General features: G+C 47.5%; 3 protein-coding genes across 4 annotated transcripts; 1 reads left to right on the forward strand and 2 right to left on the reverse strand.

The window, feature by feature from the left end:
- Positions 1–2: 2 nt before the first annotated feature.
- Positions 3–551, reverse strand: LOC9633216 (N-alpha-acetyltransferase 50; the record flags this gene model as incomplete). Its single annotated transcript, XM_002970909.2, has 3 exons — positions 359–551; positions 152–271; positions 3–73 (listed from the first exon to the last, which is right to left on the reverse strand). Coding segments are annotated over exons 1-3 (345 nt in total), but the record flags the coding sequence as incomplete, so codon positions are not given.
- Positions 552–613: 62 nt separating this feature from the next.
- LOC112346524 (nuclear intron maturase 4, mitochondrial-like) lies at positions 614–2,247 on the forward strand. 2 transcript variants are annotated; one of them, XR_002992460.1, is made up of 3 exons: positions 614–736; positions 799–1,943; positions 2,002–2,247. XR_002992460.1 is itself a non-coding variant. In XM_024675665.1 (2 exons), exons 1-2 carry the CDS (start codon positions 623–625, stop codon positions 1,414–1,416), a joined length of 732 nt encoding a protein of 243 aa, XP_024531433.1. In that variant the 5' UTR covers positions 614–622; the 3' UTR covers positions 1,417–1,980. The 2 variants fall into 2 exon arrangements, 1 of the variants encoding a protein (XP_024531433.1); XM_024675665.1 differs by lacking the exon at positions 2,002–2,247 and having other exon boundaries at positions 799–1,980.
- Positions 1,486–2,806, reverse strand: LOC9641348. Its single transcript, XM_024675651.1, has 4 exons — positions 2,616–2,806; positions 2,144–2,494; positions 1,982–2,094; positions 1,486–1,898 (listed from the first exon to the last, which is right to left on the reverse strand). The coding sequence occupies exons 1-4, from the start codon at positions 2,804–2,806 to the stop codon at positions 1,486–1,488; spliced, it is 1,068 nt and encodes a 355-aa protein (XP_024531419.1).
- Between the last annotated feature and the right edge of the window lie 11,032 nt (positions 2,807–13,838).

Below are 13,838 nucleotides of genomic sequence, written 5' to 3' on the forward strand. Positions count from 1 at the left end.
ACGTGCAAGTAGATCTCTACGATCTTGGGGTCTTGCTGACACAAATCCAGCACGGAATTTAGCAGCTTGGTTCCTGGATCTCACACGAAAACGAAGAAATTCATGAGCTTGAGAAAAGAGAGAAGAAATTTGGAAATCCTTCCTATCTTACCAATTCCCAGGTTCCTGTATGGAGCGAGAACTCCCAGCGTCATAATGTAGATCTTCGTTTCGCTTTCTTTCTTCTCCACGCGACAGGCAATGTTTCCAACGCAAATATCGCCATAGTACGCTGCAAGTAGGAGAAAATTGCGATGATTCCAAAGAGGACGAGAGGAATCTAGTCGAAGAGCTCCAAAGAAGAGTTTTGGAGGCTTACCTAGCTTGGTGAAATCGCCGGACGCGAGCGCGTCCGTGTAGTAGTTGTCTTGATACTTGACAGGGAAGATCGCGGCATTGAGCTTCTTGAGCAGCATCATGTTCTTGTCGCGGACATTGTCGAAGGACACGGACACATCGAGCGCGGGAGCCATGGCTTCTCCGCCTCCGCGCGCCCCAAAATATTTCTAGGGTTCTTGGGGACAGAGAAAGGGTTTAAGCAAAAGTTTTAGGGTTCTTGGACGATCGATCGATCGATTGATCGATGTGGTTCAAGGCTGCGATCCAGGGCGGCAAGGCGCGGCGGGGAGGATACCTGGCGAATTTGGAGGCCACATTCGCAGCGCCGGGTCGAGAATCTGGCATGGGCTACTGGGAAGTGAGTGGCGATCAAGAAATATTTCCTCGCATTTTCTTTCATCTCATCGATCGTGATTCCAGCGGCTGCAAGGACACACGCGGATCCAGAAATGGCGGCACCAGAAATCGCGAGAATCGGCGCTGGCGGAGGAGGACGAAGACGCGGGGATCCGGGAGGAGCAGCGGCGGCGGCGGCACAGGAACCTGGCGGCGGTGGACGAGGACGAGGATCTGGAGAAGCGAATGCCGCGGCTCTACAAGTGTAGCAAGCCCAAGATCATCGCGGGCAAGAGAGAGCTCTACGATCTCCTCTTCAGCTATGGCTTCGCCAACACCCTGGGAAGAGCCGAGGCGAGCTGGGATTTCCTGGAGCTGGAGGACGAGGAGATTGTGGACTACTACGCTCACGTCGCGCGGGGGATCTTGGATTACTTCCAGTGCTGCGACAACTTCCAGGAGATCAAGCCATACGTGGACTACCACCTCCGCTTCTCGTGCCTCTTCACGCTGTCCAAGAAGTATGACGAGCACCCCCAGGTGATCTACCGCCGCTTCTCGAAGGAGCTGCTCGTCCCAGTGATCGATGGCGATGGTGAACTGGTGGAGAAGCAGGCGTATCCATCGTCGCTGGAGATCAAGAAGATGAAACGAGGCTACTCGCCCAAGTCTTGGATCGATCTCTACTGCCCCCTCAAGTGAGTGATCCTAGCTGTCCCTGGGTTGCGATCGACGAGAAAATCTGGCTGGCTGGACTGCTTGGATCATCCATCATCCATCGAGGCGGACGTAGACCAGCTGGGAGTAATCGCCAAACTGCCATGGCTCGAGCTGGGAGAGGCCCATGGCGTCGAACACTACGCTGTCCTCGTCACCCAGGAGTGGCGGCGGAGTTCTCGCGGGATCGTATGAGCGCTGCTTGCTCAATCCGGGGCTGGCCACTGGCGGGAGCTCCCAGTAGGTCTGTAGCATGGAGTCGAAGATCCCGTGGTTGCGGACATGATCCCGGTGAGTGATGTAGACGCTGGCGCGATCGGGTTTGTCGCGCATCTGGCCCCGGACACCCCACCACTCTCCTTTACTGCTGCAAATCTCCGAGATCTCGATGGCACGGTCCCAGGATTTCTTGCGCTGGGATCTCGCTGCGGCCTCGCGGCTGTCGATCGAGCAATTGTGGCCACCACCTGGATGATCGTGACGATCGTCCGGTGTGATCACAAGAAGCAAAAGTAAGAACGATGGAATGATCGATGGATTTGCTGGTTACCTGTGCTTTGCTGGTCGCAGACTTGTCGGAGAGAGTACGCCTCCCCGGAGCCAGTGTCGGAGTTATTCGCAAAGATGAGGTGCTGGAAGCCGGCGTTCCTCGCTTGGAGCACTCTATAGAAGAAGGAAAGCGAGAATCACAAGGAAGACACGACTGGCATACCTCTTGAATTGGTTCTGGTGATCATCGAAGACGAGCAGGATCTTGGCCTTGCGGATGCTTGGATTGAGAAGATTGTCCCAATCGAGGCTCCCGAAATCGTTGTCTCTCGTTACGTAGATCGTGTTGGCGTGGACGTATGATGGATGCTCCGTGCCCAGCGCGATGATCCGTGCATCTGGCACGGCCCGGCGTAGGATCCACGTCGAGTGGCCCCGGTGCCCGCCGCTCTCGATGATAATCTCCGGCTGGAGCCGCCGCGCTAAGAACCAGAGGCCGAAGGAATGATCCAGCCCCAAGGCTCCCCTCTGGTACTGTTTGATCGGCCGCGACTCGTAGAGGGGGATGAAATCCCTGAGCGCGAAGAGAAGCTCGCTCTTGCTCCAGGCCACTTCTTTCTTGGACCTATAGATGCGATCGATGGAGCGAGATTATCAAGGATTTCGACCGGATCGGTCACGATCCCGGCGCTTACTTGCAGTGCGGCACGCCGAGCAGCCCGAAATCCCAGGAAGAATCGCGTCCCGCCGCCGCGAGCTTCTCCTCGATGCAGTAGTGGCCACCCGGCGCCGATCCGAGATGCTTCCAGTCGAGATTCCACTCCAGCGCGAGCAGCAAGAGGAGCATCGCGAGCAAGATCAGCAGCGCTCGCGAGAGGAGCTCCATTCTCCTTGGACTAGGAAAAAATAAAAGAGTGGGAAAAAAATTTAAAATGGATAAGGCTCTTAACCGCCAGTGCGATTTCAAATTTTAGGGCGAAATGGGTGTCTTCGCGCGAAAGATTTTTACCCGTTTGATCTTCGTCGCCCATCCACCAGCGTTTTCATTCGGTTTCCCTGGTCTCCACTCGATACAAGAAATTTACCTTCGTCTTTTACTCGGATAAGTGAGAGGAGTATATTCTCTGCTTTTGTGTAGTTATATAACTGTGTTGATCACTCCTGCGAGCTTCCGGATCGTCGGCAAAGAAATGCCCCAGATTCGATCGGTGCGATCATGGCTGATGCTGCTCGTTGCCTCGATCTCGGGCAGCTTGCTGCTCACGGTGCTTGTCTCGATCTGCCGCGGTAGCAGGAGGTCCATCACCGTCGCCCAGGCGCCGCCATTCCCCTATGAGCCCACTTGGATCCTCTCCAGATCGAGCCGGATCAAGCTCGAAGCCAAGATTTCGATGATCAAGCTCTCCAATGATCGAACCGGATAGACCAAGCAGCTCGGGAAGCTCGCCGACATCGATTGCCTCACGCTGCCCCCTTCTTCAAACGGCGAAACGATTCAAGAATGCTGGAACGATCTTCGCCGCCGCCAATTCCTGGCGGTGCTGGACAGGATCTACGCCATGCCCGCCAGCGATCTGGAGCGATTCCAGCCCCAGCAGCACTGGCAGATCTTCGATCTCATCACGCCCACCTATGGCTGCGATTCCAACACCCTTCGCCGGATTGGAGGGCCCAACGATGGCGGCAAGTGGATCTGTGGCCCAATTCGCGTCACTGGATCCAAATGCGTCGTCTTCTCCATGGGGAGCAACAATCAATTCGACTTCGAGGAGGCGATCGTCCGTAGCACCGGACAGTGGCGTGTGAGATCCACACTTTCGATTGCACTGGCGAGTGGTCTAACCCTCACACGCAATTCCATGCCTTGGTGGCGAGGATCGAATCGATGAGAGTGGAAAAACTTTCAAGCGATTGAATACCATCGTCCGAGAGCTCGGTGTGTCGGGCTTGACCTTGCTCAAGATGGATATCGAGCATGGAGAGTATGAAGTTTTCGAGAGCTTGAAGCGAGCACCTGAGGTATCCCACGATCCCTCCTTTTCTTTCAAGTCTTTTTACCCGAATCGCTAGGAATTTCTCCCGGATCATATTCTAGTGGAGCTCCACACTTGGGAGTATCCAAGAACGAGCAAGCACTCCAAAGATTGGGTGAAAACTATCATCGATTTGGTGAGAGACATTGACGCAATGGGATATAGCTTTGCATTCCAAGAAAGAACCATTGGTTGCGGTAAGAAAATTCTCTCAAGTTCTCGTAGCGGCAGGGAATCTTGTCTGAATCTTTCTCTATTCTTTTTGCAGTGGCATGTTTTGAATACGTGCTCGTTCGGGATCGCCCTTCGACAATCAATCCCAAGGGAAATTTGAAAAACTGGACGGAGTCATAGTAGGAGTCAAATAGTCAATATTCTTAGAATATTCAGTTAATCTCGCGAAAATATTCTTGACGATGGGGGAATATGCTTTATTTGCTATTTTGCCACGTCTTACGCGGGAAGCAGCAGGAGTCTGGGATCTCTGCAAAGAACATGCATTTGGTCGTGCTTGAGCATTGTGTTGACGACAAGGCGTTGTTTCCCTCGAGCTCGGGACAAACGGTGGCTGCTCCAGCCCATGGAATTCCATTGGTTCTAACGAATGCCGGCTTGCCGCTTCCGAAATCCGTGCCAGCCATCTCCAATCGCTGCCAGCTCGAGATCATCAGATCCCAGCGGTGGAAGGAGGGCGAGATCTCTAGCGGGCTCTTGCCCGATGCAATCCAGGCCACTGTGGATAGCATGTGTTGGTGCGTGATCTTGCACTTGGCTTCTTGGATGATATTCACAGCACGGTCAATCGGTCCTGCCAGCAGCTGCTCAACGGTGGAGGAAGCGGTTGCAACAAAGATTACATTACCATGAAATCCATTGGAAAGCCGAGGATAGAAATGTTTTCTCCCATCCACCGCGAACCCTTGCTTTGTTTCTTCATGCGGTTGAAGAACCGAGAGCTCGGTTCTAGCGCAGGTGATGGCGATCCAGAGGTGAGCTGCCAGCATTTCGAATCAAGCCGCGGTGTTTTCGCTCTCTAGCAGCGATCGAATGCTGCTGCTTATGAAGGAGAGGAATACTCACTCCACATAGCTGGAGTCAGGAGAGGACAGAGTCTCGGTCTGGAACTCCGGTGGGGTGGATTCTGGTGGAATTGCGTAGGCTTGCAGGAGTAGTGATCGATCCAGGTGTGGCAGATTGACGAGATGTTCCTGGCCGGAAGAAATCAGAGTGTTTTTCCAATCGATGGTGGCCGATATCCTGACGAAGCCACTAGGTATGGCGGCTGGATTGATAAGGACCCCTCCTTGATTACTAGGGAAATGGGCAGTGCTAGGGGCTCAGGAATGTCGTCCAAGATAAGTGAAAGATCCACCACCTAGTCAAAATGAGAAAGAGGCAGTGGGGTACTTTGTTCATATACCCTGACGAATTTCATCAAAGCTTTGTTACATTTCTGGGCCAAGATTTTGAACATTTCCTTGAAAGTAAAGAATTTGGTTTCTAATCAGGAATTTCTCATTCACAACCTTGTATAACTTCGACAGCCTAGAGAGATCTTAATCTTTCTTCATCAAATTTGATCTCAAATTTCACAAGGGGTTTTTCCTTGATTGATCCCCAAGTTATACCTTGCCATTAGGCTCATGAGCTTTTGGCAATCAAAGTTGTAAAGCTTGTAAGCCTTCATCTAATCATGGTACCCCAGGAAGAAGCATTTCCTTCTCTTGGGATCAAGTTTCTTGTGTACATCAGGAATGTGGGCATATGCCACACACCCAAAATTTTATGCGCTTCTCCCCAGACACATGAGAAAGTTCAGAGTGTTGAAGCATACAGCGTGTGTTCTCCTCAAGAGTTCTATTGGCGTGCTCGGCAACGCCATTTTGCTGAGGGCTATAAGTAGTAGACTATACCAGCATTCTGGAGAAACTGGTGGAATTCATTGGAGATGAATTCCCCTCCACCATCTATGCGATATACCCTGATCTTCTTGCTTGTGGCAGTCTCTGCCCAGGTTTTATAGGCTTTGAAGTGTATAGCAAACGTCACTTGGACAAGATCTAATTTCCCTAAAGCACCATCATCATGTGATCGTCGAGGAAATGGAAGTCTTGGCAGTTGGCATGCTTCATAAATCCCGAGTCGTCCAAAGGGAAGAGTGAAACCTTCAACCAAATTGAGGTGAGCAATAAAGTCGATGTCTTGCTCGTTCCACTAGATCACCATCTGTTCCAAAGATGGTGCAGCTAGTAGCGAAGAAGAAAGTGGAGAAGCCTGGGTCTGATGCTATGCCAACAGAAAGAACTATTTGACCAGCTACTGAACATCCTCTCGAGGCATTTGCGTGAGCTATCCGGAAGCTTGATGACCACTATTCCATGCCCAAAAACTATGAGGCCTCTCTTGTTCCCCATGTACACTTATTTCAAGGTCTTCAACGCTGTGTAAGTGTGGAAGGCAGACCTGAGAGCTGCGATGTGCATTGAAGTCCCTGAATCCATCTAGAGAGTTTTAGCTTCTAATTCCTGTGATGAGCAGATAGTCATCATCAACAGAGAATCAGGTTGAGAGGTCTTCGGCAACTTTCTTGAGGTGGCACACTCAACAATTATTATTCATATATATATATATATATATATATATATATATATATAAACTAATAATACTCATAAGTGGAAATTATATGTAAATAAATTGACATTTTTTCCATACTAATCTCAATAAGAGATTGAGAAAAATTTCTAGACATGGTATATCTGAATAAAACTTCAAAACATTTTCACCTCATATTAAAAGTACAGTTATTTTATTGTATTAAATACAAATTTTCAAATTATATTCCTTTAGCATAGAATAGATTTTTAATTCTTGACTCATTCTGAGGAACCTGGGCACTGTAGATCTGAATCTTTAAGAGATTTAGTTTTCCTTCAAAGTAAATGGTATTGTGTCAATACATTAGTATTGACTTCAAATGGGTTGAATTGCATTTGACATTATTTACTCAAAGTATGGTATTTCAAAGTTTTCTCCAAGATTCTCTCAAAATAATGTCCATCTCTTCCACACATTCCTAAATCTCAAACATAAAAGAAAAAGGGAAAAAAATTGTATCCAATAGCTTACCTTTACAATGTAGATCAATGCCTTTCCACTTGGTTCTTGCCAGCCGCTCCAACCAGGCTGATTGCCTGTTGGGACGGGGGCTCCATGAGCATGACGTTCTCGAGTGAGAAGTGCACGAGCTTCTCCATTGTGTCATTGCCACCCGGATATCACGATCGGCAAGCCATTTAACAGTTCGGCTGTTGGTGTGGAGCTGGAGCAAAAGCCACACAAAAACAAGGCATGGACCTGTGAAACTATGGGTGAAACTCCACTGCTGTGCAGAAGAAGTTCGAAAAATCCCAGCTCATCCTGCTGGAGCTGAGGATGAGTGATTGAACAATGCCCTCACAATCCTGAGAATTTGATGGACTCGGCTGCTGCTAAACCAACTCACCACGTGGAGATTCCATCCCGCTGCTAGTGATTCCATTTTTCTTCCTCACGTAATCCATGAGGAAATCGTGGCCGTTGGTTCTATGGTCCAATCCTGGCCGCTGGTTCAGTGGTCCGTACCGTGCCGGTTCAAGACTTTCGTATTTCACTTTTCATCCGTGCAGATGCCGTACTGTTTGTCGTTCTTTCGCGGGAGCGCCCGGTCTAGAGCGTCCTCTCAAATACCCGCGGGCAGGACGTGGGAAATGAAAGCTCTAATGCTGTCGGGTGGGCCCATTCCGCCATCATGTTCAAAAGGATTCTTTGGAATATTACATGCAAGGTATGAGCGCGTCGCGATTGATTTGAGCTCTCCTTTCCATCCAGAGCTAGGGTTTTCCTTGCCATGGCAAAGAATCAAGAAGCGTCGAGGTACAAAGGATCGAAATTTCGCTGCTTGGAATCATCGGCATTGACAGATCGAGAGAGCGTTAGCTTGTTCTTGAATCTTGATGTGTAATTCCATGGTTCCAGGGCAAGAGGGAAGAGATCTCGAGGCTCTGGAGCTGGCGATGGAGCCCAGAATGAGGAAGAGCAGCCACGGAATCGGTAGATTTCGAGATCGCTTTCTTTCTCTTTTGAAATTTGAGGTCGCCTTTCATGAATGTCTGGATGCGTTAGGCGGTTTCGAGCTGCTCCGGGACCGGGAGCTGGAGCTGCGCCGGTAGATGATGCGCTGAGAGCTGGAGCTGCGCCGGGAGATGGTGCGCTGAGAGCTGGAGCTGTGCCAGGAGCTGGAGGTCAGAGGTAAAGCGAGCTTCTTTCTCGTTTGTTCATCATCCATGCTTTCATTCTTTCTTTCATTTGTGCTTGTGTTTCTTTCATTCCATTCTTTCATTCTTTCTTCTAGGCACTTGATCATCCATTTTGCTTGCAGGTTTTCGAAACGCCTCACGGCCACGGATGTTAGTCAGCAAAATCGCCTCACCATACCCAAGAATTACACATGTTTCTTCACGGAAGAAGAAGACGACGAGGCCATCGACCAAGGCGAGGCTGTGGCGAAAGACGTGAAACTGCACCATGGGAACTTCGAGTGGACACTCGGCATGAGATTCCAAGCGGGAAGGAGCAATTACCTTCTCAATTGGAAGCCTGTGGTAGATCATCTCCACCTTGAAGCTGGACGCATGGTAACGCTCAGCAAGCTGGGAGTGTACGACTTTCTACTTGAGGTGGAGCTACATTGAGTGTGGAGCAATGCAGTTTGATCAATGCAAACGCTTTTGTGGTGATTCTTTTCTGGCTCGTCTTCTCTTGCGCCTAAAAGAAGATGATCGTTGACGTTGGCCACAGCAGCAGCACGCCCGCGACGTATCCCCTAGCGGATCTCCATCCAGCGTGGTTCCAAACACAAATCAGGCTCGCCTTGTTAGTTTTCTCTTATCAAGAGAATCTGTTCTTGGAGGCGTTCGTACAAACTCTCTCTTCGTGTTCAAATGCTTGAACAGAAACTCAAAAGCCCATCTTGCTCGGGTTTTTCTAACTGGTTTTGCGCGACCAGACTCTCGTCCACTCGCGGCAGATCGAAGTGTGCTTCTCTTCCTGTATAAATCACAGTCTGGCTGCAAAGAACAAAGTAACCTATAATTCAAGATACTTATCTGACTTGATTGTTACTGTGAGGATGGAATTTCTTTCTCGCAGCAGTGTGTGTTCTTAAGTCCACGTGAGCTCATGGCAACTCGTCCCACTTTGGCTGGGCGAGCCTCCAAAACGATCTCGTTGGCTCAGTCACGCTCATCCGTGCTCTAACCAGACAGACAGCTCGAGAAGTGTGTGCAAATCGCTTAAGGATTGCTGCTTTTCATCTTTCAACGTCTTGTTGTGATGTGAAAAGGGATGGACATAACACTCATGAGCTCGTTCCGACTCTTTTTGACTCAGCTCATGACCACGTGGACATGCCACGTCAGCTGATCGAGACTGACATCTCGACACGTCTGTCTATATACAACATTTGCTCTAGGGTACTCCAATCCAATGGAGCTTTCTGGATGGATGCTGTGGGAAATATTCTGCCATCTTGATCTCCGAAGTCTTCTTCGTTGCAGGCTTGTGTGCAAAGCATGGGATTCTCTCATCTCCCACAACTTCTCCCGGTTTTATGGCGATCAGCCGGCGGTCATGGTGTTCTTTACAAGCAGTACGGAGGTATGGTTCCCATTCTCCAGATCACAGCCTAGCTTCAAATTAAACATTGGGTACGATCAAATATGTCGCTCATTGCCTGCTATAGCATCAAATGGATTGATTGCCGGATGGTTGTCAGAAAGCCCTTCTGATCTCTTTGTATGGAACCCTTTGACCAACCATCGCAAGGTTTTTCCAAACAAAGAAACTACTAAAGAAGAGTTTATAGTGGATCCAGTGACACGGAATTACACGCTGTGGATTTATGGGCACGAGAGTGACAATGTGATGGTTTACAAATCTGAGACAGGGGAGTGGTCAGAGATGAAGAAAAGATATCTGGGCAAAGTTGACTATGCAACTACCGTCTCTGGACCTGGTGATATACGTACCCTGTATATATGGAAGTGCGAACCTCGGAGACTGGTGGCAAAATTCCCTTTCCGCGATGAATGGGTGAGACGTTTCAATCGGAGGCCTCCCTTGCATTTTAGCGATTTAGTTGGGAATATGGTGATTTGCAGCTTCATGTTCCACGGAGTTTACATGGCATATGACTTGGTTCATGACACTTGGGACACTTTCCAAACAGTAGAACTAAAATCTGCTCAGTATTATGAACCTTTTATACCTAGCTTGGATAAGCCATGAGCATAATACACAACACTATGGATCCACAGAGCTGATTTAGTTCCCAGTAGGGAGAGCTAGTTTTTCGTCAGGTTTTCAAACCAACACCACTTGATTAAGCCAGAAAATTCTACAAATTTTCTTAAAATAAAAAGAGATGGACTTCAAGATCAAAGTAAAGTAAAACAAAAGGCTCCTTGGGTGATTCTAATTCTCTGACTTTGTTTCTATAATCAGATATTACGCTCCTAAAGCTGAAATGAGTTGCACACAAGTAGAGGAACTTGTGTTGTATCCCAGTAAAAACTGTTATCTATACAAGAAGTCTTTAGGATAATTGAAATTGTGCACCCTCTCCAAACTACCACGCCTTGGAAACAAACCCTGTGTTCCAAAGAAAAACAATCATATCACCATTGTCATGCTGTACAATAGCCTAGATTAACTCCATTCTATCAGCCTGGAGCAACATTCCTCTCATGCTCGATCCAACACCGGTTTGATCCCAAGTCATAGCCTATCTGTTGACCGCCCTCCACCCAACCCTGGTGACGCCGCCACGACTAGGTCAACGAGTCAAACACGTCAATGCCCTTCTTTAGACTTCCATCTTTGACCGCCACCACTGTAGCCACCACTGTAACCAACCTCCGTAAGCGCCTCCTCCACCGCCGTAAGCACCACCGCCAGTCGCAAAGCCTCCACCACCATAGGCGCCCTTTGAATCGAATGAGTGTTTTACCTGGCAGCACCACAAATGAGCCGGATTCCACACCGCAAACTTTGCACCAGCAAGAAGTGGTGGGAGAAACAAAGCAGGCCCCCGGCAGAGGCAACGGGCTCCCAGTAGCGGACCGAATCCGGATCTGGCAGTGGCAAAACAGTTGCATCGTCGTTACTGAAAGGTAGTGGTGCTGTAACTGATCTTTTGTGTATTCAAGGACCAGAGGAGGAAATCTCCAGCATGACTGTCAATCACTGCTCTCCACCTGTGGCACACAGATGCTTTCACAAAAATCCGTGCTGTACCAAAACCTATTTATGTTAAACCAGGCATATTCTATAGAATCATTATAATGCAGAAAAGAGTTTCTGTTGTATTACTTCGTCTAGGCAGTGAGAAGGCCGCTGGGAGATTCAAGATCTCAAGCATGAGTTTGAGGATGAGAATGATTTTTTCCCGTTTTTTAAATGACACAGCTTGATGCCATCACAAGTCTAGTTTTGAGCCTTGATGCTTTATTTCGTTAAAGTGGGACTTATTCAGTAAAGTGGGACATTAATTAGCATGTGTCCACATGCCATTTCCTAGTACTTAATTAATATTTATTAATATTTCTATCAGTTTTTTAATTTATTTTTTTATATTTCACAATATTATAACACAAAATCATATGAAAAGTTTTTAATTTATAAATTATAAAGTTAAAACTTCAATTTTTTATTGTTGTTATAAAAATGGCATGTGGCCACACACCATAAGTGGGATAATGAAAAGTCCCACTTTAACGAAATAAAGCATCTTGATAGTATTATTCTAGTAGCAGAACTTTTTATTGGAGAAAAATAATTGGTTCCGAACATCAAAATTTTGACAAGAAAACTTGTTTCGAACATGAAAATCTAGAGAAGAAAACATAAAGTAAATACTTAGTGCTAAACTATTTCCAGCTGTGAGTGCTGTTCTTGATAGCTTAACATTCAGGTACCTCAAAGCATCTCAGCAGAAATACATCGGCTGTTTACAAGATTTTAGGAGAAAATTCAAGGTGAAGAAGCCCCTAGCAAAAGCTTGATCACAATCTCTACAGCCGAGGAAAGTGTCTTCAACCTCTTCAAGCGTTGTTGACAAGCACCTTGCTCTGTTGTCGAGCACCGGTTTCTTTAGAGAACGTTGCAGGCTTCTTGCAATGAACAATCTGCCTATGCTCGCTCACCCGCTTTCACTTGATTGCTATGGTATGATAACCATACCTATATAGGTATGATAACCAGCGAGCTTTGGAGCTTTACGACGAGCACCAACAAAGCTCAATGCAAAGAATTTAACGATTGGAGTCGGCTTTGAAATTCTGAAGGAACAACGATTTTAATTGATCGCTCCTGGGCCAATCGTGTCCGAGTAGAAGGGTGTCACAGCTGAAAAAATTCCACTCGATTTCACATCTGAAAAATTTCCTTTACGATATATATTTATAATATCTTCTCGACTTTTTACATCACAATCTAGAATTTATGAATGAGTCGCTCGTCTCGTCACTGGGGTGTCAAAATCTTGCACATACGATGCTGATGCTAGATCCAAAGTAAAAAATTACAAAACAATGCAGACACTACCTTGTCTCTAGTCATCGGACCGACAGTACGAAAAGAGAGCGTTAAACTTCCATTGTAGTTCATGGCTGTTAATTCAAACATCATGGACAAAATCCTCCAAAACCACAGGAAGCTCGCTGTTCTTCCGGCAAATTCCTAGTGAAACATACACCACCAGCATCGCTGTTACTGGCTAAGAATCATAACAACAAACTTTATTCCTAGATTGAAAATATCACCATGGAAACAAGCTGCTGAGAAGCTGGAAACTTTTCACCGCCATTCCGCGTTGCCTCTTTCTTTTGTAGTTTTTTCTCTCCTGTGGCTCGATAGGTGTACAGGACAGCCTGCAAGCCTGCCTTGTTGTAACTCTCCTGTTCCAAAAACCGTGGCCTCTTTTACCTCGAGTTCTCACCATTAAACACTCGCCGCCTAAGTTCTCCACCATGAGAGGCAGCCCTTCCCCCAGGGAGATTTTGGGCTTTCAGCCAAGGAGTTTCTTGGCTTTGGTGATGTCTGGCTTCCTCTTGTGTGGATCGTCCTCCGTGTTGTTCCGGAACTCTATATCTTTGCCTCTGGATCAATCGTCTCTCGTATCACCTGTGGCATGGTTTTCGATTGCAAACGATGGCGTGGAAATTTGGACGTACCTGTGCAAGTTCCAACATGGTGAACTCTCCGGGATTGTCCGATGTGCTCACCTTCCATTAAGCTGATAAGCTGCATGCTAAACGTGTAAGCTTCGGTCGAAGAAAAAAACGCAAGGTACCAGATCTGACACATTGAAAGCTCCAAGTTTGCTTTCCATGTAAACAGTCATGGCCTCCTTACGTAGAGCCTAAGTTCAAAGCTGTTGTGAATTACAAGGTATGAGCAGAAAGAGCCTTCTTACCTGTGCAACGAAATTGCTCACTACGCGGCCATCATCGATGCACATTCGTGGACCAAAATTCGGGCAATCCTCACCTGATCATCAGTGATTGCGCAAGTTGTAATCTCACCACAAAAAAAAAAAAGATCATGCTTAGTTATATCTTACATGGACACTATCATCCCTGTGATAATCCATGGTCAGCGTCTCAGCAACACGCTTGCCTTCATCATAGCAACTCCGAACACCTACATTAATAACGCAAGTACCAAAACCAAGTTAGAAGTCACTACTTACGAAGAACAAGTGAAAAGCAGAACCGAAAAGCTCACATAAGATCACTTCGGCGATGGCGTAAAGCACTGCCGTCCTGAAAGACCCCTGGCCACCCTTTT

This window comes from Selaginella moellendorffii, unplaced genomic scaffold (assembly GCF_000143415.4).
Source record: "Selaginella moellendorffii unplaced genomic scaffold, v1.0 SELMOscaffold_15, whole genome shotgun sequence".
Lineage (NCBI taxonomy): Eukaryota > Viridiplantae > Streptophyta > Lycopodiopsida > Selaginellales > Selaginellaceae > Selaginella > Selaginella moellendorffii.